Genomic DNA, 27839 nt, shown 5'->3' with positions numbered 1-27839 from the left:
CCTTAACGATTCTATGATTCTATGAAATGTCAAAAATACACCCCCCACCCCGGGCCCGCACCCCTCCTCCGCGGGCCCGCACCCCCCGCGCCGCGACGCTGCCCTCACGGCCACGTGCAAGCGCCTCCCCACGCGAGGCGGGGCGCGGCGCAGCGCCGTGACGTCCGGTGGCGCCCCGTGACGTTAAGGAGGCGGAAGTGGCGGGGGTTGCCGGGGTAACCAACGCCGGAGCGGCCTGCGGGGGTCTGCGGCCATGGGCGAGCTGGGCCCGGAGGATGGAGCCGGGAATACGTACAGCCTGCGGCCCGGGCTCCAGCGCCGGTGAGCCGGGGGGCCGGGGCACGGGGGAGGGTCCGTGGGCATGGCGGGGGTGCGGGGAAGGGGGGAGCCCCCGGGGTTTGGGGACTGGGGGGGCACTGGGCTCCCAGACCGACTTTGGCAGGAGATGGGGGGCAGCAAGGGGCAGCCTCCGACGGGGCTGGGCTCGCAGCTGTGTTGGTGGGCGTTTGGCTTTTGGCAGGGCTGGTTAAGCATCTCCATCTTAGCTGAGCTTTCTTCCCCCGTGGTTTTTCATTTGTCGTTTTTCTTTAATATGTGAAAGCTAAATTTTCCCAGGTGGGGTTATGTATGTTTCTACACGTCATGTAAACTTTCTGGGCCTTCTGTTGCTGGTTTGTTTGTTTGTTTGTTTTTCCCTGATAGATTTAAATCGTCCACAGTAAAAGAATGCATCCGTGCGATACTGAAGGAGAAGCTGGCCAATGTACAGTACATCCCAGAAGAAATGCCTCAGCTTACAAAGTCTTTATCAGAGACCATAAAAGACAGACTGAAAGGTAAGGAGGTTTCCTGGGGAAGTCGTTTCTTTTCTCACTGTGTCCTCTCCCTTTGACAAAATCCCTCTTTCCTCCTTTATTCTTGAAATCTATTTCTTCCCCGTGGACTGACTTGAGTTCACCGTTATGAAACGTTCTGGCCTATATACATACGTTCCTCGCCTGCGCAACTAGAAACCTAATTCAAGCAGACAAGGTTTGTTTTCGTATAGACTGGCTGGTGTGGGATGTCAGCCTTGGAGGGGCTGCAGGGGGAAAGAAGCTGCAGTAGAGAGAAGGAAGAAGTGATGCTTCTTGCTTCAATAAACAGAACCATTCCTGCTTTTTTGCTGCTGCAAGGTAGATCGGAGCTGGGTCAGAGTGGAATAGCAGGGAGATCAGAACAAGGCCCCGTGGGAGCAGCGAAGGGGAAGAGAGTTAGGAGCACAGACAGCCAAGGAGGGGTGCGACTGCAGCCTTACAACACTGGAAAAAGGACGTGGTGGTGCTGCGCAGGATGCACTCCTAAGATTTTTGAGTTCAAGAACTAAACTTCAGGCTCCAGCAGGTGTTTTCTGTGTTCAGGGCTGGAACAAGTACATAGATGCGTGTTGGCACAGTCGCTTTTTTTTTTGGCCTTCTTCCTGGGGACAGGCTGGTGCTCCATCTGCTGGGCTGGCCTGACACGGTGACACAGACACGCCATCACCCTCGGCAGGAACTGTGGATTTATGCTTCTCCCAGAGTTACGCATCTGCTTTAATATCAGCAGCAGCTGTAGCCCCAGCCTGTGTTGATGCTGAGCTAATACGCATAGGGCTTGGCTGTAAACACACTCGCAGTACCCTGAAGCGAGACTGGCTCAGTGTGGCCGTTGTATCAGCTGGCACCTCTGATAAGCATTGACATGCTGGATGTTACCAGACCCAGCACATTGTGTTCAATCCTCCAGTGGAAACAGTGCACCAGGAGTCTTCCCGGGACGCTGCTTTGTTGAAGACAGGCATTAGGATCTATATTTTATTTTAAACATGCTTGTTCTGATTTGGCTTCTGGAACATTGCCATAGCCTGACTGAATTTGGCCTATGCCCCAAAGGTATTTCTCTATTATTGTAAAACAACAGCAGATCTTTGCAGACACATAACGTAGGCCCGCATATGCTTTTATGTGGCCTTTTATCCCAGCTTGGAAGCAAAGGAAACACCCATGTGGCAGAAGAATCTCTACAATACCTTTGCATCAGAACAGTTTTAAAATCAGCCAATTGTTTTCAAATTGGATTTTGCCCACCAGCAGGCTTATTTACATTCTTCCCATGTGTTCAGTCCTTGAAAGTTGTCAAAGTACAATGCTGACATATAGTATGGCTGTTCAGGGGTGTCTTCTGCCTTAGATGCATCTTTTGACGGACACCAAATACCCTGTTCAGCCTTTAAGTCCAATAAGACCATGGTACTCTGTACTTAGGAAAATGAAGCCGCAAGGCAGTCTGTCCGCTTTGCCAATTGCATGGACTTGTACAGGGCACTTACTTTGTAACCAGAAATCTTTAGCTTTCTGGGTCCTGTTTTGGGCTCATATTTTAAACAAGTTGTTGCTCTCACTATTATGTTTTTCTCTCTCTCTCCAGAGGAGGGATTTGACAGGTACAAAATGGTGGTGCAGGTCGTGATTGGAGAGCAGAGAGGAGAAGGAGTGAAGTAAGTTTTATATTTTCTAATTGTATTTTTAACGTTTTTGTTGGTTGGTGTTTATTTTCTTGGGGAGCTGCTTCCAGCTTTCCTAGGTACAAAGATCTCTCTGCAGATGATAAAGTGTAAAGCACTTTCTTTTCTCTTTAAGTGGCAAGCGAGGGCTTGGACTGTGGCTGATTGAATTACCCGGTGATAACTGGCTGTATGGTGGTTCTTAGGAAGCTGAAATGCTGAATAGCATTTGTGAGGAGTGTTGCAGAAAGGAATTTTTACGTTGTATTCATGAGGAAGTAGAGCACGCAGCCAGTCCATTCTCAAGGCCCTGCTGGAGCACAAGGGCCATGGTAACTCGCTTGTGTCTAAAGCCAGATTTCCATAAGCACTTCATTTGCATTTAATCCCCCCAGGCAGGCATTTTTCAGAAGTTTAAATTTCTATAATCCCTATGCAGTACTGTCATGGGAATCGAGCCGAGGCTGTAGGTGCTGAGCACTTGCAGTCGAGCTCTGGATGCCTGCAATCAGGCAAAAGAATTCCTCTTGGCTGCAGTAGTGGGCTGTAGCTTTCCATTACTAGTGAGTAGGGAGAAGACAAAAGAGAACAGTCCACAAGGTTTATGTGCTTTATCTGCTGGCCTTATCTTTATTATTGTGCCCGGTACTCCAGCAGCAGAGAAGTGCAGCAGAGCTGTAATCAGATCTGCTGCCTCAATGTTCTGGAAGGAATCTCTGTACTCCTGCTCAGGCTTTTGTCAGGAATGTATGTCTGCAGGCAGACTGCTCCAGAAGCACCGTACCAGGGTGAACAGTTCAATGAGGTGATCTGGTTTGAAACGTGAAGCCCAGCAACACAGACTGGCCGCGCAATTGGGGCCCGGTTTGCAATAGGCAGGAGGCAAGACTGAAGCATGATTGCTAACATCCTTAATGCAAAATACTGGCTAACCAGGATATTCCAGAGGCAGAGTGGAATATTGGACTGAAAAAAAAGCAGAATAACCCTGAGGGCTAAGGTAATAGAAAAAAGGGATGAAATTCAATAATCTTATAACAGTAAGTCATACATATAGGGACTAAGAACAACACGCTGTGCCACAAATAGGGATCCTGTCAGCTGAGACCGACTGGGACAGGCAGGGAGCTGGGCATTTGCAGCAGAGAAAGGGGGGTGTCAATGACATTAGACAAGGCAGCAGCAAGATCTTGTCTGTAAGATCCTGTTGCTGTCCGGTTGCTTGTCTTCAGGGTAAGGCTTGGACTGAAGCGGGTGTACAAAAAGGCCGGCAGGATGGTCAGGGGACAGAGAGTATAGATACGAAAGGACTAGAAGAGATTAGCTCATGGTCTAATAACATGACGTCTGCCAAGGAATACGATAGCTCCCTATAAATAAGTTGGAAGTATGTACCACAAGGGTGCAGGAGGTGAAGGACAAGAACAAATAAGCTAAATTAGCCACCGATACGCAGAGGCCAGAAGTCCAAGATTCTTAAGCACCATAGCAATGAGGTTTCAAGCTGCGCTGCACAGTGGAGGTGGCAGGGTTGATAGCTGATGAGTTTGAAGATGGAACTTGATCCACATACAGAGGGGGTTACAGCATGTGGTGGAATTCAGCAGTGGGGATATAGGTTCAGGATTTGGGAGATCGCTTCCCATTTCCTTTATCTTTAACGGAAGCTCAGTTTGCTTTCCGAGGAAAGTACCTGTGATCACTTAGATCCTTACAGGTGAACTCTGTGGGTAACGGCTCTGCTCTGTCTCCTTTGTCTAGTATGGCTGCGCGATGTTTCTGGGACGCTGACACTGACAGCTATGCTCACGATGTGTTCATGAATGTAAGTAGTGGCTGTTTTACCATGGGAAAGTGAAAAGCTACTTGCTTTTGTACGAGAGGCAGAGTGACCTTAAATATGGAGCAGAAAAAAAAACAACCACTAGAAGGAAGGAACCAAGGCTATTGAAACAGTATGATTTACATCCTCATTCACAAAACATACTTAGATATAATATCCAACATAATAAAACTTACTTCCTGAGTCGATCATACAGTACTGTACAAAAGTCGTTATAGTCACACCATTTTACAGGTGGGGAGAGGAAGCACAAGAGATAAAGTCTTTTCTTATATGCTTTGCTGAACTGCTGTCGTGGAGTATGGCTGGAATCCAGGACTGAGCAAAAGTCAAGGTTTTATTTCATCATTATTTTATTTTTATTTTATTTTAAACTGACACCTAGACACCTGCGGGTGCGTGGTTGGAGTAGACTGAGGCATTTCTGGCATTCAGACACACTGGACTGGGTTACACCACAAGTGAGGTGAATAAGAAACAGAAAATTGCAATATATTACAATATAAGGTTATGCTCTTGTCTAAATGTTCCCTTAGGTTAGCCTGTTCAGTTAGGCTAGCAAAGAGCTTGCCTTTACTAACACAGAGCCTTTCTCTGTTTTCCCCAGGACAGCCTGTTTTGTGTGGTAGCTGCGTTTGGCTGCTTCTACTATTGAAGATGATAAAGGTGGCACAGAAGGACAGAGGTGGGGGAGAACGCTTTAGGGTATTTTTTGCTGAAGTGCACAAAAGCATCATGTTCTTCCTTTAGCACCTAACAAAATAACAGCTTTACAAAGCATGGCCTACACCTGTTCTACACACTACAACATTCCTTCTTCCTTGTGGATATCGATATAGCTTGAAGCACAATACTATTATGTTATTTAAATAGCCCTTTGTTTTTATATGTTGTGTTGGTTTTGTCCTAAAAAAGTGTATTGCCAATAGCCATTGTTTCTAAGGCAAACTCAACTTTCATCTTGAAAGGGTTCTGTTGCTTTTATTTTTGTTAATTTTCTGAAAAGAATGAAATATTTATAAGAATGTAACATAATAAATCTATGTATTTAATATTTCCTCTCCTGTGGGTTGACCCTTGCCATTTCCACCGTTTGCCCTTTTCCTCCGCTCTACAAGGTGCACCAGCCTTGATTGCTTCTCTGTGCTTCTCAGATGAGCGTTTTCTGAAGATTCTTTGTAAATTAACCCACAAAACCAGCCTCATATTCTGGTTATCCAGATCTGTTCCTGTGACTCCCATAAGATTTGGGCTGTGAATCCCAGCTAAGTGTCACACGAGATGATATTAACTGATAGGAAGACAAGGTATTTAGGACATTAGGTCAGGCCAGCGGCCTGCACACCCCGCTGACTGCCGAAACTCCTCCCTGCTGTAACTCCTCATTGGTTTGGTGCAATTTGGCACCCGTGGACACTGTGAGTAATCACTGCTCATTGCCCTCTTCAGTACATACTGCAGTGCTTTCTCAATCTTTGCCTCTCTGTAATTGTTTTGGCATATGAGGGTGGATGTTTGGAGCCCAAATTTGTTAGGATGCCAGCCTCGGAAAGGAGCTGTAGAAAAGGCTGCTGTAGATCAGAAAAGGAGCGCTGAGGTCTCTCCTCTCGGAGAGATTCAATCTCAGAGAGATTCTCCAGTCTCTGAGAGATTGGCTGCCACCAGAATGCATCTCAGGTGCCCATCGGAAGATGGGACGCGTTGCTGTGTGGTGATGCCTGTTCTCTCTGTGCTGACCAAGGTGCAAATACAGCCGAACAATTTCAGCGGCTTGAATGGCTTGCAGAGTGCTGAAGTTGGGTGAGGCGAATGCTGAATCCTGCCCTCAGCGGCTGTTGGAGCAGAACTCGCTCTGTCCGTGCAGCTCTTGGAGAGCGGGGAAGTGACAGATTGCGATGCATCTTCTGGCATCGCTCTTTCGGCTACAATCCCGGAGGCAGCACGCTCCTCTTTCTCTGTTACGTTTGAAAGTGGCCGCCTCTCGTTTGCCTCTGATGGGAAATAGAGGGTGACTTCCCTGGTGGCTTCGGCGCTGCCTGTGGCCGTGGCTCCTTAAGGGAGCTGCAGAGGGGATGCGGCGCTGCCGTGCGTGAGCCTGCGAGTGCGAGTTTTGGGGAACGGTGAAGCCCTCCACGTAAAGACACGTGCCAGGAGATAGTATATCCCCTCGGACTCGTTTTGACACTTTTATTAAGTCATCGTGATTAAATCACGATTTTTCACCTTGTGCTCGCTCTGTTTCGGAGGCTTTTAACAGCTGCTTTGCAAAGGTGTTGTACAAAGCAGGTTGGAGTCTGCGATCGTAGAATCACGGCATGGTTGGGGCTGGAAGGGACCTTGAAGATCGCCGGGTTCCAGCCCAGCTCCAGCCACCCCTGGCCGTGGCCTGGAGCGGGTCACGGGTGCCGTGTTTTCCCTGGAGAAAGCGGTGCAGGCCGGTACCCCTGCACCGCCGCCCTGGGCAGGGCGCGATGGGCTTGGCTCCCTCCTTCCATCACCCCCAGAATTTATATTTGACAGGTGACGGGCCGCAGGGCAGGGTCGTGGGCCGCCGCAGCATGCCTCCGCTCGGCCGTTCCCCCGCTGCCGGCCCCCCGGTCCGAGCGCGGAGCCCCGCGGCGCGGCCCCTGATGGGGCGGGGGGGACGCGGACCTGTAGCGAGCCGGAACAGAGGTTCCGGGCGCAGTTTCCCGGGGCGCGGCCGGTCCCTTCCTGCCGCCCCGGGCCGACACGCAGCGGCTCCGCCCGCCGCCCCGTTGGCGTTGGCGTTGGCGGGAGCGGGGCGGGGCCGGCTCCGGCAGCGGGGCCGGGCCGGGCTGGGCCGGGCTGGGCTGCAGAGGTGCGGGCGGCCGGCGGCGTGCTGGTAAGGGGGCGTCAGTGGGGAGCGGGGGGGCTGTTGGGTCTGTCGGTGGCGCATATGGTGGGCCCTGGGGGGCCGTGGGGCCTGTCACTGGGGGACTCTGGGGGACCCCGGGGGGCCGTGGGGTCTGTCACTGGGGGTGCAGGGGACAGGGCACTCGCTGTGGGACCAGAGGGGTCCCTCCCCGGGGCCTCTCTCCCGGCGGGGTGGCCGTGGCACAGGTATGGGGCAGCCCCGCCTGGGTGCGGCGGGCTCGTTGTGGGGCAGGGGGGCTCTGGGAGGGGCTGGCTGGTAGGGACGTGGGGCGCTTGGCTTTGGGCAAGGGGGCAATGTCTGCTGGGGAGGGGGCGTGGTGCGCTGCTACCCCTTTGAGGGGGCCTGGGGAGAGGCTGGGGGGTGGCAGGACCGGCTGCAGTAGGAACAGGCTGCAAGGAGACAGCAGCAGATGCTTTGGGAAACTTTTGGAGCGCACCCCCAGGGCCTGGAGCACGGGCGGCTTTGGGGGACACAGCCAAGGCTTGGGGAGAGAGGAGCAGAACAATGAGGAGGCAGCCCTGACTGCGGAGAACGAAGGTGTGACCCAGCTGCTGGCCAGCCACACATCCTCTCTAACCCACCGTTTGTGTCCACCAAAGTCCTGGCCATGCTGATTAATGCTTTTGTAATTAGAGTTAAAGTCTGCAGGAATTCTGAGAGCTGAGATGCTCCTTGGTGGGCCTCGCTGACTGTGGAGGGAGGTGCGGGACACTGCAGGTGGCCTTCCCTCCTCTGTCCCCACCCTGTGCCATTGCAGCAGCCGGTCCCCCAGCCTGCGGCTGGCAAAAACTGGCGTGGTCAGAAGCAGGTACTGGTGGGTTTCCATCCGCAGAACTCCTGGCCCTGAGGACAGCTGCCGTATTTGCCTTTGAAATTCAGATGGCAAATATCTGTGCTTTATTTCCTGAAGGAATTTGCTGTATATACAGAATTATTAAAATTTGTGACTTGGAAGTTTCTTGGTCCAAGATCTGGATTGTAATTGTCTTGAAATTACTGTAGAATGAGCTGCAAACAATAATTGTTGGAGTACGAATTTGGTATTGATGTGGAAATGTACTGAAGGAGGTTACCTCCTGAAGTCTTAAAAGGCTCTGTTGTTAAGCCCTAAAAACAAAGCACGATGCAACTCAACGCAAAAGTCAGGACAGAATGACCACCCATCCTCGTACTTCATCATCCCTGGGCAGGCTCCAAATCTTCTCTGATATTCTGCATAAACCCTACTCCTGCTGTTTCGCTAACCACAGCAGAGACTTTGTCGCATGCCAGGAAGCTCAGTGCCTCGGGGTTATGGTGTACCCAGAAGGGCTGTGAATTCATGGAGAAGGTCTTGCCAGCAGTTTCTCTTTTTTTGTGTGTATTTCATAGCAGCGCTGCTCAGGTGATCACACTGCACTGTTTTCAGTTGTGGTGGTGTTAGAGAGAACTATCTTGAGCCATTTGGAACTTTGCTGGTGAAAAGCAGCGTCTTTTCATCGATTGCAGGACACGGGTACCAGATCTTCTGCATGCTCAGGCTCTGCTTGAGCAAATGTTATCAGCCTGCCTGTAGCAGTAGGGGATGCAAGGCTTTGGGGGTTTTTTAGCCAGTATAGCAAAGGTCTGGGTCTGGATGTTGTTGGACCAGTGTGTGGCACTGGCTGAACTGGAATACCTTTTATATGTTCATGTGGCTATTAATATGCTGCAGGATAGCTGGTTTTGCTCAACCGGAGTAGCTGAAGCAGCCTGTGTTTTAAGTGTAGACAGGACTCTGCCTGCCAGATCCTGCAGTAACCTTTATAAGGGGCTTGAGACTTAGACCGTCTAGATAGAGCAGGTGCTGACATGGGGAGAGCAGCCGTGCTGGAGGGAGTTGCAGTCTTCTCTGGAGGTGAGCAGGCTGGGTCACAGCCATTGGCACTCGGTTTTTAAGCAGATGCGCTCAGTCTGGAGATTGGGGCGGATCTCTGGGCCTCGCACGCCTGGGCTGGGAATGGAGTTGCCTTGGAGATTGGGCAAGATTTTTAGGCATGGATTGAAGAGAGATCCTGATCTCTCCCAGTAATTATGTCCAGGTTAACCCTTTCTTGTAAGTAGTCTTTCATCAGTTTCCCACTGTGATAAGTCTTCTATCATTAATCTCTTCTGAGTCTTCCTGTCTACAACAGATCTCTACAGGGATACACACCAGTAAGGTTAATGGTAAACTGGGGGTTGGAGGTAGGGGAGAACAGGAGGAAAAGGATTCTTTTCTCCCCATGACTGAGGAAGGGTGGTTTGGGTACTTTACAGCCTGGCAGGGGAATTATCTGAAATGACAGGACTTCTTCCTTTTCCCTGAGGCTCTCGCATACATGTGTCAAGGCAATTCTGTTCTGCAGACAGCTGGCAGAGTGCAAAGTTTAGTAGGATTTGCCTGCAGATGAGTCAGCAGAAGAGAAATAGCTTTGCCTCTGTAAAGTGGAATGATCTTGTAGGCAAAGCAGCACATGACAGTCACATCTGACTGTGCCAATGCCTTCTGAGTTCAGAGGGACGATAGGGGAGCCTGGGAGCAGGCAGTTCCCCCCGGGGAGCCTGGGAGCTGTGGGTGTTGGAGGGGCCTCGCTGCTCCAGTGTGCCAGTCTTGCACTGACTCGGATCCCTGGTGGGAAACGCAGCAGCCTTGGGCTGAAGCATTTACTGAGTTGTTGCAGTAAGCTCTTGTTTTGCACAGGCTTCAAGTTTAAGTAGCAGGATTTATTTTGCCTCGGCGTGTAAATCTGCAAGTGAAAAGCAGCAGAAGTTGCAGCAGAAATACTGCTAGTGCATGTAGAGTTGCAGATAATATTCTTCAAGAAATTCCCTGGGACATCAAAACACAAAAAATGCAGATGGGTCAGGTCCTCATGCCATCAGTGTGCTTAGGGTGCAGAAATCTCTCATCTGCTTCTCCGGTGTAGTGTGAGGCAGGCAGTTCTCTGACGCCACCAAGGCTAAACAAAACATCAGTACTGTCCACAAAGATGCAGACAGTGAGATAAGGCTTTGGCTAAGCAAGATTTGCCACGCCTATTCTGACCTTCTCCATCTGCCAGAGCTGTTAGCTTTGGTGTTATGGTTACATTCCAGATCAGATGATGGTGTAGTTAACTCACACTAAGGGAGGAGTTTTAAATTCCTTCCCTGCTTATGTATTTTTTTTTTTCTTTTTGGTAATCAATGCTCCTTCCCTCCCAGAAGTGGCTGTGTTTCAGTGGGAAATGACTTGGGCTTTGTAGTATTACTCTCAGCAAAGTGCTGGATGATTTCTGAAGGCTGTTATTGCCACAGTTTCAAGAAAATTCCTATTTCTCCCTTCGACCGCTTCCTCTCCTTCATTCAATATCTGCACTTGGGGACTGAGAGGACTGCTTCCCTGATGGGGAGAGCAGCTCTTCTTCCATCTGGCAGTCGGCTGCTTCTCGCAGAGCCCATGCAACTCTCTCTGTCGAGGTGGGCTAGCTGGCAGGTGATGCAAGGTGCTTCTTTGATACAGGATGCGCACCAAAGAAGCAAGTTTCAGAAGCAAAGCCCCAAGTGTTTTGTAAAGTGTCGTGGAGTCTGTGATCTGCCCATGGCTTTCCCAAATGGGGCACTTCTTAACTTTGCTCCTAGCGAGCAGTTTCTCATGTTCAGCACAGACTCAGTAATGCAGGAGAGTGACGCCTCAAACAAAATAGAACGATGTTAATATTTTACAGCAGGGCTCTTTCTTCTGGTTATGCCTGGTTTTTGTCTTGGAGTTTTTCAGAATGAGCTTTGAGAGTTATCTTGTCTTTCCCCTTCCCCATCTGCTGCAAATGTAATTAATTTTAGAACAGTCAGTGTTTTACCCATTTGGAGAAGCAAAGCTCTGTGCTCATGTGTTAAGCTCAGCTACAGATGCTGGATCCCTTTGTTAGTAAGTAATTGTTTGGGATGATACTTTAGTCGTTTGGGTCAAAATGAAACGTTCTAAGATTAGTAGCTTTATTGCAGTATGGTAGGGTTTGTTTTTAAAAACATGTTCCCAGTTTTTAATGAAGACCAGTTTGGTGCCTGGAGGTCTTCCCAGAAACGTACTAGCCACAGGACAGAGGTTTTAAAGCTCTGAAGAGTGGTAAAATTATTAATTTCTGCATTAATTTGAGTAATTAGCAGAGCTGCATCACTCATGAGGTGCCCAGCCCAGCTCTGTGGATGCTGCAGAGGCTTCTTCAGCAACATCTAGCCTTTAACATCAGAGCAGATAGAGCATATTTGTGCTGTTCTTAGAGCAGGTTTCTCCCTTGGTACGTCAGGTAGAGCTGCTGCTGGGTGGCTGATGCTGTCTGACCACTGCTGCTTATTTAATGCAAAGCAAATCCATTCGCTTAAGCTGTCGTTTGCCGTCATTTGACTACGTATACCCTGAGAAGTGGCAAAGTGAGTTAGCATGGAGGAAAAGTGGATGGTTGGTTGCGGGAGGGGTTGGAAGAAGCTGTTGGAGATTTCTCCTGGGCTCGGACAGTGCTGCTGTACATCAGCATAGAGCACGGTGTTGCCCTGTGCTGTAACCTGCAGTTCTTTGGCTGGCTGTGAGCTCTGCACCCAGCAGCAAGACGCTGGTGATAACTCAGCAGAGAGTGTACTTGTGTGCAGAGAAGTCTGGTTGCTCTGATGGGCCAAGCTCGCAGGGGAAGAGCTTTACCTGTTTGTGCATGGAGGATGCTACGTCCGTACTTCAGCACCAAAGCCTCGCCCAGTGCTTTTTAATATTTTGCTGGGCAGTGGGTCAGAATGACTGCGTTCAGGATATTAACAGACCTTTTAATTATCTCCGAAGGGAAGGAAAGCGAGTGGTCATACCAACAGGTGACTCGAAACAGTGAAATTATTTTGTCCAAGTAACAAGAAAATCTGCTCCTGTTTTCCCCCACTGTTTCCATGAACACTGCGGTCGCTTGAACCAGAGACAGAGGTCTGCTGCTTTTTGTGAACTGGATGGTTTCTGATACAACCACAGTGGTGAAGTAAATAACTGATACAGAATGTGCTTGCAAGATGGCACCTTGCAAAACCTAAGAATTACTTGTGTCATACCCTGTGTTTTCACAGAGGCACTCTGGAAGCTGCCACGTTTATAGCACAGATCTTGCCTGAAAGTTAAATGTTTGCTTAAGTGTTTGAAGACTTGGAGCTCAGGGTTGCAAGCTCTTTTTGCCTGAGATTGCTTTTGCACACTCCGGTATGTTTGTCTGTTGTTAGGAAATAGTAAATTAATTGCTGGAATGAGGAAAACTGGGCAAACTTGACTCGCAGGCATTATGGAGTGAGTGTTGGATGGTTCGTGCAGTTCTGAAACGTCCTTGTGGCTGCTCTTCACCATCACTTTTGTCTTCTCCCCAGTATTTTTTTGGCTCCCCACTCACCTAAGATTCTCTTTTTCTGCTCTTAGTGCATTGCGTTAGGTGTAGCAGAGCAGCCTGGGATACTTACACGCATGTAGCCCAAAACCAGTTCAGCTGTGTTTGTCCCTAATGCTGTTCATAAGCTATCATCTTGATGCTAGGTGGGGAGAGCGGTATGTTTGCGTGTTATTAAACTGCATTTGACTCCTTACTTTGGAACATTCCTTAACTTGGAGTCATTTGTGCTTCAGTGCATCCGATCACTAAATCTGCTTCTTAGCAGCTCTCTGTCACAAAGCCCACGCTTCTTGGTTGCTGAAGAGCAGAGCTTTGCCCAGCAGCCCTTGCTGAGGACAGTCCCAGCGTGTCCTGAGCAGGAGCGCTCGGCAGAGACTCTCTGCCAAGGAGAGGGGTGGCGTTCAGAAGGACATCTGCCCTTTCTCATACCTCGCGCTTGCCCCAACTAACGTGTTCCAGCACACCCACTGCATGTGGGTGGGGAGACATTTTAAATTCCACACGACTCTTATTATTAGGGTGTTGAGGCACGCACATAAGCATCATTCCTGGGCAGAGGGGTCATGCTGCTCTCAGGAATGGTGGGTCAGAAGTGCCATTTGCTGCACTGGAGAGCTGGACACTTCCAAGTGAGGAAGAGAGATAATGCTGCTCTTTAGTTATAAACTTTGCAAATCTAGCACCCATTTCTAACTCCTGCAGCACCTGAAAAGGGAAAGTTTGCTGCTATGCCTTTCTGTAAATCCATAGCTTTGATTCAGCTGTGCGAAGTGCTGGGCTTCATAATGCTCCAGGGCCCTTCTGGGAAGGTCCAATGACTCCAGCTCAAAAGCAAGGATAGCTTGCTTCCAGATAGCTGTCACGATTTCTGTCCCAAACTCGTCGTCTGTCTGTCTGTTCATCACAGAAGCAGTTCAGCTGAACCACCACTAATTACAACCTGGTACGTAAAGTGCCAGAAGTAAGTGTGCCCTAATGTGGTGTCAGCAGCTGCTTCACCATCGGCTGAGTCACCACTGCAGTGGGGACAGGGGACGAGAGGGGAGCATGGCGGCAGCCGTCCCAAGGTGAGCTGTCCCTACTGGGGAGCTGCAGCTTGGTCTTACAGAAACAACAAAGCAAACGGCAAGCCAGCTAGTTATTTAAGTTATGACCATGGGTTGCACCCCTTCCCTCACCCTTGTCCTTCTGCTTAACCCTGCTCCTTCCTCTCTTCAGGATTGTACAGGGGTGCAGCACACCCACCAGCTGTCTTCGGGGGGCGCACAGAAGGGTAGAAGAGTGTTTGCATTCATCAGAATGAGAGCTGGGGGAGGGCTGAATGTGGACTGGGCGTGCCTTAATCCTTAGGTTGCTTTTCAGATGCTAAAATAGCATGATTAGCATTGTAGTAATGATTTTTAACTTGCATTGCAACTCTTCTGTGAGTTTCTCTCCAGCCAGCTGACTGCTGCACACTTCTCTCTGTGGAACAGCTCCGAGTTGCATTAAATGATTCAGTATTCCCACCAGGCACTGCTTGTCAAAGCCTTGGCAGCTGATGCCAAATACAACTGGCTAAGCCCCTTGTTAGGTGGCTGTGTCTTTGCGCTGACCTTCTGTACACTGTGCCTGCTGTTGACTGATTCTGCAGCCGAGAAATATCTCTCTCTCCCCCCCCGCCCTTCATTTTGTTCCAGTTCTTACTGGACGTGCTTGGCAAGATGGAGCCGCCGACCTCCTCCAGGCTGAATTCCCGAAAGAGAAGAAAAGATGGATCTGGCCCCAATGGGGCGACAGAGCTGGATGGAATCCCTCCAAAAATGTCCCGACACTCATTTGTAAGTAAGCAGAGATAGGAGCTTTAGGTGCCTGCGAGATTAGGACATTGAGCCATAACAGCAGAAAGATAAATGTGATGGTTTTCCTGTGGACACAGAAAACAAGGGGGCGGAGGGGAAGAAGCAAATGACAGTAGCTATCCTTCTTGCAAAGCCAGTTTAAAATCTTCCTTTGTTCATACTAATAACATACTTACAACGTGGGTTTAAATTAGGTCTGAGGCAACCGTCACTAAGCTGCTTTTGTCGTGTGTCCAGCTTGTTTGTAGTCACTTAAGCTGAACTGGAACAGGCATGCATATAGCTATCCATGGAGACATAAGCATTCATTTCTCACAGGTGGGTTTTCTTAAGTGACCCAGCAGGAGGGAGAAATACTCCAAACACGTAACAACTCATGGACCTCGCAGAAAGCAGTCCTGTTCAAGTCAGGGGAAGTGCAGGAGGGTCTGAAGTCTGTAAGCACTTGTAGAAGCAATCTATTGAATCCGTGCTCTGAAACAGTGTGAAGATGGCTGTTCATTTTATTCTCTTGGTCTGGCAGGAGACTGCATTTAGGTTGCTGATGCTTCAGGAGCATTCACAAAAAAACCCAAACAAACAAAACCAAAAGGATTTCTCCTTCTAGATCAACCTTGGGATGGCTTTAACAAGCTAAAGCCAGTGGGGTCTCTTCTAAAGGGGGTCTGTGCCAGTTAATGCCAGTGTAAAGAGTTGACTTTAACTTGTCGTTGCCACAATATTGCAATGATTGGCTTTCTACAGCTCTTCTCTGCCCTCTTCCTGGAGCTGTCCTACGTATCACCTGTGCTCTAGTTGCTCTTTCCTTATCTCTGTCAGAAGCTAGCTACCATTGCTGCCACGTCACATTGGGGTCATGGTCCTTGGCAAAATACGGTGATGTGTTACAGCTTTCCTCTTTGATAACAATGTTTTGCTCTTCAGGAGTACTTCAGTCTTGTCCCAGGGCATTTGACAGATGGTAATGAAGTAAGAGCAGCACCAGCAGTGAGAACTGGGGAGACAAGTGTTGGGAATGGAGGCTTGAGGCATTGTGTAACTTATCCCACAGACCCTTAAATCCTTGGCTGTTGTCAAAACCCACCCTGTCCCTCTTAAAGACCCCACATATTTCAGTAAGGAAAGAGAAGTGCACAGGTTATTCCATGGGAATCTCTTGCTCTTCAAGTTGGCGTCTGCCCTATGTGAGAAATAAAGCATCTGTCTATGAACAGCACGAGACAAGTAATATCTAGCCACTTTCTAAACTTCCTGGCTGTTTTTTAGCCACAGGGCTAACACAGACCTCCTGATGAAAGATTTCTTTTTTCTTCCTTTTGTGAAAGATTAATTTATTGTAGCAAGAGTAATAGTGTTGCCTAACTGTGACATTACCTTGAAGCTTTTACCGCTCCCAACTAAACAGCTGGCTGGCAGAGTGTTCCCCTGAAGCAGCGGGGCTCAGCAGCAGATGGTGGTAACAAGCCTGCTGACGCATAATCCTGTTGTATTGTGCACATCAGGTTGAGTCCTGACCCTTGCAGGCACTGCAGAGGAAGGACAAGACTGTGTGGCAGGAGCTTTTGAAGGCACTTCTCTGTGATCCTCTGATAATTTTGATAGGTTTTTCAATGCTTTTATTCCTAGCTTCATATCAGGTATGTGCCAGCCAAACCACAAAGCATCTGGTTTTATTCACAAGTCCCAGATATAACGGCAGTGATGAGAGATGTGCAGGCTTTACCTGACAGTAAGGATCCTGGTAGAGGAGGTGGTGTGTGGAATGCGGGTACTAGAGCCCCAGTAAGTTAAAGGAGATCTTCAGCAGTATCAGTTTGTTTGAATGTAGTGGTCAGTGGTTGCTTTCCTGTGCACTTCGCTTTGAGCACTGTAATAAGGAATGACATTAGCAATAATAGCAGCGGTCTTTCTGGTTGCAGTGGTGCTGGGCACTGTGGCAGGATGCTGCAATGGGACAGGAAGCCAGAGAGGAAACTGCTGATTAGCTTTTTGCAGCTTGAAGGTATTATTGTAATGATCTGCAAGCTTGTTTCCTAGTCCTCTGGCTGTGGAAAGAGACGTCCATTGCTGCCCCTCACCTTCTGGCTGGAAGGAAATTGAACTGTTTGTTCTGTTATAGGAAGGGCAGATGTTTTGTTTCCATTCAGAGGAGACCAGGAACCATACCTGGACTTCAGCTGCTGATTAAACATATTGCTGTGGTCAAGCTAGCAGATTAGAGGGGTTTTCCTGAGGCAGTTGGAGATATTCTGCCACAGATCGAGGTCAGTCTCTAACTGTGTGTGGCTCAGAAATGGCTGATGGTACACATGTTCCCTGGGAATTTGTGCTGTTGTTGGTATTGCTCTTCTGCTTGTTCATATACTCAAATCAAGGAGCTGTTACAATTTGTACATCACAGCACAAGCGCTCAGGCACAGCAAAGTGATGGTCTTGCCTGGGTGGGCATAGCTGGAGCTGCGACAGTGAGGTTTGATGAAGCTTGGCTTGTGCTGCTGTGAACTGCTGTTTGTCAAAGGTCTGTTTTTACCAGCTGCGGATCTGAGCCTCCAGTTTTCTTGGGTCCGGTATGATTACCACCTTCTTTACTTTACTTTTCTCTCTCTCTTTCTTCCTCTCTAAACTCAGGCTAATCACCCTGCAGGGCCATTTTGAGGTTTAACACTAATTAGTCTTTCTGTACATGTGTTTGAATCGTGCAGACACAGAGTGAGTCACTCAGTGACTAGGATGCTGCAGTGGCAGTGCTGCCACTATGTAGTGCACTCACCTTTGCATTCTCACAGCCAGCCTTCTCTGGTGGTTTAGGGACTGAGGGAACCGGCTCCGTTTTCAGATGAAGTGGAAATCGATTACAGCAAGCCATACATCAGAGTAACATATGAAGAAGCGATGAGAGGGACCCCTTGTAAGTAAAAAAAAAACAGATGGGAAGGGTTGTATAAACGTTGGGTCGGGGAGGGACGGGCATGATTTTCATATCTCTGAGACCGAACCAACCTTGTGTGTCAGACTGAGTTTGCAGCCAATTACTTAGTTAATGCTTTGGTGATAAGATAACTGTTCCCATGTGAAACTGGGCCTGCCATTACAACTGAAATTGGAGCCTTTGTATGTGAGGAGCCGTACCTTCATCAGTAAAACTATTTGAAGCAAATAGATATTTGTGGTTTAGTTCTTCCTGTGCCACTGACAGCTATAGAGTAGTATCAGAGTTGAACATTTTTCTGTACTACTTTGTCTGAGGCAGCTTAAAGTTAAGCACTTCAAAAGTCATCTCTTCTGAAATTTGAAATGGGCAAGTAAAACCAACATACGTCTTTGTCCAGAATGTCCCATTCCAGCCTGGATTTGAATTAAAGTCACATTAAACACAGCAGGCCAGCCCCACAACGAGAACGTATCCTTTTATTCTCTAAACCAGGCTGGGAAAAACACTATTCTCTTTTTGCAAGTCCAAAGGCAGAGGCAGGACTGACTCCTGAAGGATGGCTGCCCTCTCCTGCCAAACGGAGTGTGCAGAAGGTGCTGTCTTACTTGGCCTCTCTGTTATGGAAACAGAGACAATAAAAATGCTGCACTTCTACCTTCTGCTGCTGAGAGATGAGCCAGCTCAGATTGAGACCTGGCAGTGGTTTCCTGCAGGAGGTTCTGGAAATCCAATGCTTTTCAGAGTCTGCATTAGTTTTCCAGCTGAAAATCTGCAGAGCCTGCACAAAGGTCCCTGATTTCAACAGTGATGGCTCTCCTGCCTGCTAAGACTAAAATACGCTGCGTGCTTCCTTGTTGCTGTTTATGCCTGTGCTCAGGAACTGTAGCTGCTGCAGGTACAGAGGAAAAGGGAAGGATGTCCAATTTCCAGAACATGATTGCACTTTAATAAATGCCTGCCAAGACCAGCCCTCTTCTGGCATACAGAAAGCTTTTGCAGACTCAGATCTCCAGATCCTTGGCTCTCCAGAGCCTCCTGGCATCTTCAGAGTGAGGTAGATTTGCTGAAAAATGATTGTAAGAGGCTGTCCTCAAACTGACTCCTCTGCTTAGCTGGAATTTAACAACCCTACCTTTGCATCAGCTCATCCTCTTGCTGCCTCCCAGGCTCTGTCTCTAGGTACCTTCAGGGCCCTGCTTCTCTCTGCCCCTGCCTTGCCACAGCTTTGGTGTGCCTCTGCTCACACCACTCCTCTGAGCCTGTCTGCCCAAATTGGGCCAGAGAGCAGCAGGCCATTCCGAAGTGTGTCAGATACCAAGAATGTGTGGCTTTCTGTTACCAGCAGCAAGAGGGCTGGAGTCCTGTGTGGTGCCAGGAGACCAGAAGTCAGGGAGCCTTCTGCTATTACGTGGCAGTGCTAGCCTATGTCACTTTACCTCTGTGCTGACCTCAAAGAGAAGAGCTACAATTTCCCCTGGTAGAGGTGGCCTGAGGAAAGTTTTGTTCCTCCTTATTTATCTACAGATTTAGCTGATAGTGCCAACGGTTCAGCAGAATTGTATCTGCTTTTCTTTGAGTAGTCAAGCTGGGTTTTTTGGATACAGCCGTATACGTCATGGGGCAAGCCAGTGATGCTCGTGGGGAATCAGAACGGTCTGGTCCCTCAGCCAGACTGGTAGCTGTGGCAGTGGGCTGCAGAGGAGGATGGTGAAAAGCTCTTGAGATGCCATCCTGGCTGGCAGGGGGAAATGGGGCACCTGTGAAACGTTTTGGCCAGTATCCCTCTCGTAGCTCACTGCTGTGCAAAAAGTTAATGCTGCATTTGGATTTCCAGAGGAGGGAGATGTCCAGGGTTTGCTTTCCCCTTGGTCTCCCTTCAGCTTGTTTTGGTGGATATGTGGTAGGTTTTGAGTCTGTCTTTGAACATGGTTTTATTTCAGCTCTGTCCTCAGCTGCATTTGTTTCCATGTGGGAAGGCAGAGAGCCAGCCATTTCTCTTCACAAATCTTTCCTGGCTATTGCTCTTCATTCTGCCAGTTTTCTGCAATGCCCCCATGAGTTTCAGGAGGTCCCCAAATGCAGGCATGAGCAGCAGCTGCTTCTCCAGGAAGGCATCTTCACAAACATCTCTCTGTCTCTTTGGCACAGTGGATCGCCCCGTCAGAGTCTATGCTGATGGAATATTTGATTTGTTTCACTCTGGACATGCCCGGGCCTTGATGCAAGCGAAGAACCTCTTCCCAAACACATACCTCATTGTCGGAGGTAAGGAGTGACCTTGTTGACTTTGGCTGTCGTAGGAGTACAGTTAACCTCCGTCTGTGGCTGTGCATACAGATGGCATAGCAGGGTTTTTGTGTTTATGGCCTTAGTGGCTCTCACTGCAGCCAGTTATGCCAAATGTTCTTGGAGTCTTATTGCAATATATTGAGAGTGAATATGTCTGCAGAAAGATATCCTGTACCAAATGAGCGCTTAAGGAAAAGATTTCTGATCAGGCTGTTCTAATTCGACCCTTCTATTTTTTGATAGATACCGGTGAGTTGCACATCTGAGTATCAAAATATATTAGGGGCAGTTGAACATCTGCCTCTTGAATGAGACCGTTAAAGAATGAGGAACAATCCCTCCCTGGATGATTGAGATTTGTGTCACCTGTATCGCCCTGCAAGTCACTCCCTTGCTCCAGCTCTCTGCTCGGAATTGCTTATGGCTAATCCCGAACAGGTCCTGCTAGGAGCATGGAGATAACGGTGGTTTCGTGGGCATGGTGCCTGGCCACATGGAAGTCACTGAGGCCCCATTTCTCCAAATAAAAGTTCCCCATTTTGTCTGTTAGGTTAGATGATGCCAGGACTATCCTGCTGACTGCCTGAGGGGATCTAGCAGAGGTGTTTCAGCCAGGCCTCCTTCGAGAATATAATGGGAAAAAAGAAGCCCTTTCTTCTGGCTGCTGTAATAGGCTGGCCTCTGTCCAGGCAGTGCCTCTGTGCCCGTACCTTCACCCGCCTTAAAGACGTTAGGCTGCGCGTGTACTCTATCAGGAGGTGACCTCTGGTCAGGCTGCATAATGATGTTAAAGTATCAGAGCTGAGAATACCTGTAACTAGTTTTCTCAACTACCATTAGCTTCCTGGAGCAAAATGAAGCTCTGATCCTGCGACAGAGCGATTATAACGTCTTTGTGTGGTTTGTTTCCTTATCGCAGTTTCACTCGCTGCTGAGGGCATTTTTATAGTGTTACTTCTGCATTTTGTGTGTGTGCTACAGTAGTGTCTGGAAGGGAAAGGGAGGGAGGAGAGCTGAAATAGTCGCTCCAACCTACAAAACGCTCTGAGCTTAGAAATCTTGCAGGCAGAAAGACATCCCCATGTACATAAATGTTGTACATCAAACAGGAAAATAACGACAGGTCCAACTATTGACATGTTAATGTAGCAAGGTGTGTAACCACGCTCTCTGCCTCTGGGAGACTGGTGAGGAGGCGGAGGGCAATGAATTGCTCCCCTTGCACCAGGAACTGAGACAAGAGGCCACAGCCCAAGTGAACATAAGCTCCAAGCTGGGAGCAGTCTCACCCACTCTATATCATCTGTTTGTCTAGAACATAAATACATCCAATACCAGTGAGGCTGGTAATGCCTTGTTTACTTTTGAGTCTGATAACCAAATAAAACTCCCTCCTTCTCAATGTCTTACATTGCAGATTTTGAAGAGTTGTTCATTTACTTTCTCATAGAACATAGTAATTAAGCTAACTTGATTTGCTGTGAACTCACCCTTTGTTTTAATACAGCTTTCTGAGAACTAGACTGTGGTATGGCATGTTATAAAATAAGGAGCTTAGGGAATTTTTTTTTTCCATGGGCTTCAGTTTCCAGGCCTGAAAAGTTCATAGCTTAATAAGCAGTTTTCTGCCTGATAGAGCCCCAGGTGCCATTTTGTACAGGAGAGTCATCTTCTGTATTGGCTCATTTTCTTGGTAAGCAATGTAGGCTCTAGAGACCTTGAGGGCTTGGGGTGGAGGTCTGCAGCTTGGGCAGAAATCCTCCAAACAGCCTGCCTGGAATTGCTGAGGAGTTTAGTGCCCCGCACCGCTCTCTGTGCCTGGTGCTTTTGTGGCTGAAAAGCTGCATTTGGAAGTGCCAGCGCCAGCCTCCATCAGCAGCTGGTGTTGCCTGGTGTAGCAGGGGTGTGTGCAAGGTCCTTTTGCTGTAAAGCACTGGGGTAAGTACCTCAGGCTCACTCTTCTCTGTGCCTGTTTCTTCAGTCTGCAGTGATGAGCTAACCCATAACTTCAAGGGCTTCACAGTAATGAATGAGAATGAGCGGTATGACGCTGTGCAGCACTGTCGCTACGTGGACGAAGTGGTGAGAAATGCGCCGTGGACGCTCACCGCTGAGTTCCTGGCAGAGCACAGGGTAATTTGTGACATCGGATCCGTTCTGAATTTTGATTAGCCACTGTTTGTGCTTGCTGTTTACAGCAAGAATTCATCCATGGGGGTGACCTCTGCCTGAGCAACCCGTTTCTGTTGCAACTCCTTAAGTATAGAATGAACTGGGTTATGGGAATCAAGTGGGTTTCTTGGGAAACTAGAAGCACTTGCTGAGCTGGCAGGTAATGTTAAAATAAGGCAGAGATTGTGACATGGTGAAAAAGCCTGAGAGGGTTCTCGCTGTTCCAGGAGGAGTTGATGCTGGTTACAGATTGGTGTGAAACACAATAGGGAGAGGATAACATGGGTTGGAAGGGATTTCTGGAGGGCGTCTGGTCCAACTCCCTGCTTACAGCAGGAGCAGCTTAGATCTACATCAGCTTCCCTGCAGCAGGAGACCAGGCAAGCTCTCTTGAGAGTCTTTTATCAGTTGGTAAGATAAAGTGAAAGGAGTCTCTAACATCTGTTGAACTGCTTTGGGAGGTGAAGGAGTCTCCAGGGGAGTTTGCTTAGTTTGCCCTTGTTGCCATTAACAAGCCATTTCTCTGTGGAGCTTAAAACAGCTGTGTCCTTAGTCCCAGCCTTTCCTCTCTGGTTTGTGCTTATAGTTGTTACGCAATTGCCAGTGAGAACTTGGGACTGCTCTGTGTTGCTTTTTAACAGAGGAAAATGTCTTGCTGTTCTCTGTCACACCCCTGCATGGAGGTTGTTGAGCAAAAAGTTGCCATCCTTTGACAGAAAACAGGAGACCTGCACGTTCAAGATAAAATGTTGACTTGCATCGCTTCCTTAATTTTCAGATCGACTTTGTTGCACACGATGACATCCCCTATTCTTCTGCTGGCAGCGATGATGTTTATAAGCACATAAAAGAAGCAGGTGGGTCTGGGTCAGATTCTCCAGGGCTTCCTATCAGAGATCTGTTGTAGTTTCTCCTGTGCCCACTATGGCAGGATTATGCCTGGGGAAGTGGCAGTGGCCTTCTGGGAACAAGGTCTGCCCAGGAGGCTCTGCAAGCAGGCAGAAGTCCAGCTTCATAAGGGTAGGACTGTTGCATGTCACAGGCCAAGCATTGCCCAGCATTAATTCCTACTTCCAATCTAGTTATTGTGATTGAATTAGCAGCCGCCTTTTGAAAAAATACTACAGTTTGGCTTACGGATTCTCCCAAATGGAGAATCTCATAAGCATAGCAAAGTGGCTTCTCTAGCTGTTTGCTGTAAAACTCAGTGGGGGTGCAGCTTATTTAAATATATCCAAACCCAGCCATCAGAGCTCATTATATTTCCACCCACTAAATTGTAGGACCCCTTGTACCTGTCCTTGTCGCCACACTATTCTATATGCAGTGGATTATAGTCAATAGTCTTTAAACCAGCTAGAGTGAAGAGCTTTTCATTAGAAGACATGGTGTTTTGACATGCTTTGATCTTACTTAGGTCTTCCTCATGGTCCCAGAAAGGAGGACTCTGGTACTGTATATTCAAGGACAAAGATATGGTGGTGTGAGGACAGTTAGGAAAAGAGCTCTTGACAGGAGAGGTTGTTTCCTGATAGAGGTGGCAGCAGCTTTTTGCCATGTGTCTTGCTACAGCTGTCCTGGGTCCTGTTCCCCAACTTTAGGCATGTTTGCGCCAACTCAGAGGACTGAGGGGATCTCAACATCAGATATCATCACCCGGATCGTGCGGGACTATGATGTTTATGCCAGACGGAACCTGCAGCGGGGCTACACAGCTAAAGAGCTCAACGTCAGCTTCATAAATGTGAGTTGAAGTGTGTCTCACCACAAGCTGCACGAAGCAGAATCTTAGAGTGTGGAGATGTAGTCTTGTCTAGTAGCACAGTCCTGCCATATGCCAGTAAAAGGCCAGTCTGCAGAGCTGAGCAGTTGCACCAAACTGGTGTCCTCGGAGTGGAAATTAGACTACCTCTGCCCCTGAAACTGCCTCTGGGACCTAGCCAGAGGAACTGGGGTTTTGCTAGTACTGCTCCATTGTCAGAAACGTCTTGGTGACATTTTACCTGTTGAAAGAGCTGGAGACAGGGTGTGTGGTGAAATGTGTGTTTTCTTGAATTGAATGAAGTGTGGGTTGTTCTTGGCAGCAGCTGCTGTGTCTCATCTCTCTCCTCTTTCCTCAGCCACCTTCTTAAGGTAAAGTCATTTGTTAGGATAAAATCGCATCCTGTTCTCGCTGTACTATTCCCTTCCTGGAGCTGCAGGAGCAGCAGTGCTTGGGTAGGAGAGAAGGACATGCTCTGATCCTGTGCTGAGCAGCTCTAGCCCACAAGCCGAATACATGGCAAAAGGCACTTCTGATGTTGGAAGTAAAGTAGTAAACATTTTTCTTTTTTTATCACTCAGATACTATGCCTGTTTTTTTAAATACAATAGAATACAAAAATGAAACAGGAGAGGTAACAGCTGCTTGGCCTCTCTTTGGCATGTAACTCCTCTGCCTCTGTTTAAAAATGCCCAGCAAAAAGACTTGCGCTATCATGGTATGCAGAGACCTACAGCAGGTCACTCAAATCTAATCTGTATATTGTCTAAATATTTCCCTCTTCCATGCACTCCTATTAGATAGTGCTTATCTCTGGGTTTAGTCTCGCTCTGTGTACTGTGCCAGTGCCTGCCACAAAGCATCTCACAGCCCCACTGTGTCTGCCATTTAGTCTAGGGAAGAAGTGTGACTGAAGCAAAGGAGAAGTGTCACGAGGCTAATGGAGATGCTGAGTCTTAAGCAACAGCTCAGTGTAATAACACAGAGCAGAGGTGGTCGCCACTCAGATCTGGTGAGCTGTATTCTGATCCACCACTTACTGTACAGGAGAAGAAATATCACCTTCAGGAGCGCGTGGATAAAGTGAAAAAGAGGGTGAAGGATGTAGAGGAGAAGTCAAAGGAATTTGTCCAGAAAGTGGAAGAGAAGAGTATCGATCTCATTCAGAAGTGGGAAGAGAAGTCCCGGGAGTTCATCGGCAATTTCCTGGAGATGTTTGGCCCAGAAGGTGCATTGGTAAGGAGCCACTCTGGAAAAAGGGGAAAGGGGATTTTGGAGAGCTTGGCAGACATTGTAGGGCTTCCAGAGCCCACACTCTGCAGAGCAAAGGTTTACGGTTTGTTGCAGTGCTTGATGTGCTGCTGGTCTCAGACAAGTTATCCTAGGCTTGGGCAGCCTGTTCACAGGGAGCCCTCACCCTTGCCAACTGGATAACGCCAGTTACCGTTGTAGCATGAAAAGTCCTCGTGTCCCACAAGCCGGCCTGTAAACTCCAGCCTGTGTCCTGCAGGCCGCTGAGCAGCCAAGAGATTGGCAGTCACTTTGTCACTGGCCTGCGATGAGTCTGAAGCTACTTGCTTTTGCCAGGCTCTCCTGTGCTGCTGGGTAAATATCACAGGCACTTCATGTACGAAGTGCTTGAAAATGGGTGATGATTACACTGTATGCAGTTTCCAAAGCCTAGAGCAATGCTTGGGCTTTTTCTGCTCTTATATTGCACGAAGCATTGAAGGGACACAACAACTCAAAATGCTGCACAAGCTGTAAGTAGCGTCCATTTCCATCGCTGTTTGAGCCATGCTAACTGTCTTCCTGCTTCCATCTCTAGAAACACATGCTGAAGGAGGGCAAGGGCCGGATGCTGCAGGCCATCAGCCCAAAGCAGAGTCCCAGCAGTAGCCCCACACACGACCGCTCCCCGTCTCCCTCCTTCCGCTGGCCCTTTTCAACCAAGACTCCTCCTTCCTCGCCGGCCAACCGCTCCAGGAACGAGTCTACAGTCACCTATGACATCAGTGAGGATGAAGAGGATTAAGCTACCGGCTGGGATTTGCTGCGAGCCACTAATCGCCGAATCCTAAGTGCAGACCCACTGGGGAACTCTAAATGAGCCAGAGAGCCATAGGAACAGGGCTGACGGTGAGCACAGGGCCTTGGAGGCACCCGTTGCTCTTAGCAAGGGCTGCTGCCTGGAAGCACATTCAAACTTCCTCTCCCTTCTCTTCCCCAAATCCCCTTTTTATTGTTTACGTTCTAGTGGTTTCCAGGGGGAAGATGGTTTTTATATTTTAAGAAAATACTCTTTTGAAGCGCAAAGAATAGCACTCAAGCGTGGCTTTTGTTTTGGTTTCTTTTCCCTTGTTAAACCTCCAGGCAAGAGGGAGAGTGGGAAGACCCATCTGTCTCTTCTTTCGTTCAGCTCCTCTGTCTTACTCCCCCCACCCCCAGGCAGTATCTGTGCCACTGCCAAACGAAAGACCCCTCGATTCCTCAACCAGCGTGACCTCGAGAGCACGCAAGAAGCGGTGGTGTAAAGAGGCTTCTAGGAAATAGAGACATCTCTGCTGCGCTGGACCCGATAGGAATCTATCCAGCAGACCCTGTAGTGCTCGTGCGCCGCTTAGCTGAGCTTCCCAGCATGTCGCAGTGAGGACGTGCTGGGTAGGGGTCTACCAGCTTAGCACGCAGGAGTTACACCCTGGAAGAACTCACAGCACCATAGAGTCAGACACCCCGTAAGCACGCAGCATTCGCAGCTCCAAATTGTACAGGGGCTGCAGGGTAAAGGCCTTTCCAGCTAATCTTAACAAGACTGCTATATCTTGAGCTAAAATTCAGCCCTCGGTTGCTGTTGGAGAGAAGAGAATGAATCTTTGCTTCAGGGCGCTTGCTGTCTGTGCGTTTCCTTGGGTGTGTGAGAGCCCAGGTAGGAAATGAATGTGTGTACTCCTTTGAGAAGTTCCTTGTCCAAGTCTCTGGTGTGTAATAAGTTTTACTGTCTGTCCAAATGGCCCCTCAACACTGTGCTCTGTGCGTGTTTGTCTGTGTTTCAGTTGCTGTGCTCCAAGGGCTGGAGCAGTCCTTTACACTGGTGCCGTGAAGTCGCTGCTATAAGGACAAAACATGAATTCGTACAACCAGTTTGCTGTCCGTGTTGGTGTGTGCAGCTGGACAGATGAAGGGCACGTTTTAGCCCAGTGAGGGTTCCGGTCCTGTGTGACCGTTACCTGGTTTGCACAATAAATGCACAAATCAGTGCCCGCTTACTCCGCTCCTTGAGGCAGGCCAGAAAGAGCATCAGAGAGCACTGCAGCTTTTTAAGATTTTAAACATGTAATCTGCTCGTTTGAAACCATGGTCCAAGTCGTGCCTGCTGTCCTGTCTGTAATAAACACTGAGCTTTGTGGCCTGCAGCTCCCTGCGGGCCGTTGCCCTCCCCATGCTGCGTGCCTGTGCACAGAGCAGGTCAGTGCACTCTGTCCCGGCGGCCAGCGCTGGAGGGACTGCGCTGTCTGCTGCGTAGCTGTGAAGCTCCCACTTGCTTTTCTGTTCGGGTTTGCCTGTGATATCTGTTGTCTCTGGGTGGAGCTGCTGGGCTGAGTTGCCTGTATCCTCCTGCGACACTGGGAGCAGAGGACAGCTCGGAGCCCCGTCAGCAACACTGCAGGGAGGTCTTCGGAGCAGGATACGGGGCTCGGGGAGCAGCAGGTGCAAGGAGGCGAATCGTCAAGTGCTGCCACAGGCTCTGCACGCCGCGATGCTTCCAGCGGACGCAGTGGCCCTGTGGTAGGAGCAGGCTGCCGCTGCTTTCCAGCTTTTATCTTGCCGATCCTTTGTCACGCTGCCCAAAGGGCTTGACAGAGACTCTGTGCTTCTGTTGAGGCCAGAGCCGGTATGGGAAAGGGTATTTTGGGGATTCCTCATCTGCCACGTGGACCTCTCTCAGCAGGGATGTGCACAGCTCTGGGAGCGTGGCTGGCTGCTATGGATTTTAGGCTGTAAGGAGCAAATAATGTTCACTTGGTAGTTGTTAATCCCCTGTTTTATGAGTGGTTGAGCACTTACTTTATATCACCCACGTTCTCTCTTTCCTCATCTTCCCCACCTTCCCTTCCTCACCCTTCCCTCAGTATGGGTGTTGCGTTGCTTTCCCGAGCCAGATCACGAAGGCCAGCCTGCTTTAGAGC

General features: G+C 48.9%; 2 protein-coding genes across 9 annotated transcripts; both read left to right on the top strand.

The window, feature by feature from the left end:
- Nucleotides 1-206: 206 nt before the first annotated feature.
- Nucleotides 207-5080, top strand: DYNLT2B (dynein light chain Tctex-type 2B). Of its 2 annotated transcripts, none has more exons than XM_082320435.1 (5): nt 207-321; nt 720-836; nt 2449-2518; nt 4286-4349; nt 4975-5080. In XM_082320435.1, exons 1-5 carry the CDS (start codon nt 276-278, stop codon nt 5020-5022), a joined length of 345 nt encoding a protein of 114 aa, XP_082176561.1. In that variant the 5' UTR covers nt 207-275; the 3' UTR covers nt 5023-5080. The 2 variants fall into 2 exon arrangements, with proteins under 2 accessions (XP_082176561.1, XP_082176560.1); XM_082320434.1 differs by having other exon boundaries at nt 703-836.
- Nucleotides 4980-26846, top strand: PCYT1A (phosphate cytidylyltransferase 1A, choline). 7 transcript variants are annotated; one of them, XM_082320431.1, is made up of 9 exons: nt 4980-5052; nt 14336-14476; nt 17306-17405; nt 19578-19694; nt 21700-21851; nt 22669-22747; nt 23492-23634; nt 24700-24888; nt 25481-26846. In XM_082320431.1, the coding sequence occupies exons 2-9, from the start codon at nt 14360-14362 to the stop codon at nt 25685-25687; spliced, it is 1104 nt and encodes a 367-aa protein (XP_082176557.1). In that variant the 5' UTR covers nt 4980-5052; nt 14336-14359; the 3' UTR covers nt 25688-26846. The 7 variants fall into 7 exon arrangements, 5 of the variants coding, with proteins under 5 accessions (XP_082176557.1, XP_082176558.1, XP_082176556.1 ...); XM_082320430.1 differs by lacking the exon at nt 4980-5052 and adding an exon at nt 7152-7230; XM_082320432.1 differs by lacking the exon at nt 17306-17405 and having other exon boundaries at nt 4986-5052.
- Nucleotides 26847-27839: the final 993 nt, after the last annotated feature.

This window comes from Platalea leucorodia, assembly GCF_965183815.1.
Source record: "Platalea leucorodia genome assembly, chromosome: 8".
NCBI lineage: Eukaryota > Metazoa > Chordata > Aves > Pelecaniformes > Threskiornithidae > Platalea > Platalea leucorodia.
This window is presented reverse-complemented; position numbering and strand designations above follow the sequence as displayed.

What these genes read in the sequence shown, in the direction of transcription:
- DYNLT2B (XM_082320434.1), top strand. Translation starts at nt 254, where the DNA reads ATGGGCGAGCTGGGCCCGGAGGATGGAGCCGGGAATACGTACAGCCTG. An exon ending in CAGAGAGGAGAAGGAGTGAA is followed by an intron (nt 2,519 to 4,285) that starts GTAAGTTTTATA and finishes TCCTTTGTCTAG; the next exon opens with TATGGCTGCGCGATGTTTCT. An exon ending in CTCACGATGTGTTCATGAAT is followed by an intron (nt 4,350 to 4,974) that starts GTAAGTAGTGGC and finishes TGTTTTCCCCAG; the next exon opens with GACAGCCTGTTTTGTGTGGT.
- PCYT1A (XM_082320429.1), top strand. Translation starts at nt 19,355, where the DNA reads ATGGTTTTATTTCAGCTCTGTCCTCAGCTGCATTTGTTTCCATGTGGG. An exon ending in AGTTCCTGGCAGAGCACAGG is followed by an intron (nt 21,852 to 22,668) that starts GTAATTTGTGAC and finishes CTTAATTTTCAG; the next exon opens with ATCGACTTTGTTGCACACGA. An exon ending in TTGGCCCAGAAGGTGCATTG is followed by an intron (nt 24,889 to 25,480) that starts GTAAGGAGCCAC and finishes TTCCATCTCTAG; the next exon opens with AAACACATGCTGAAGGAGGG.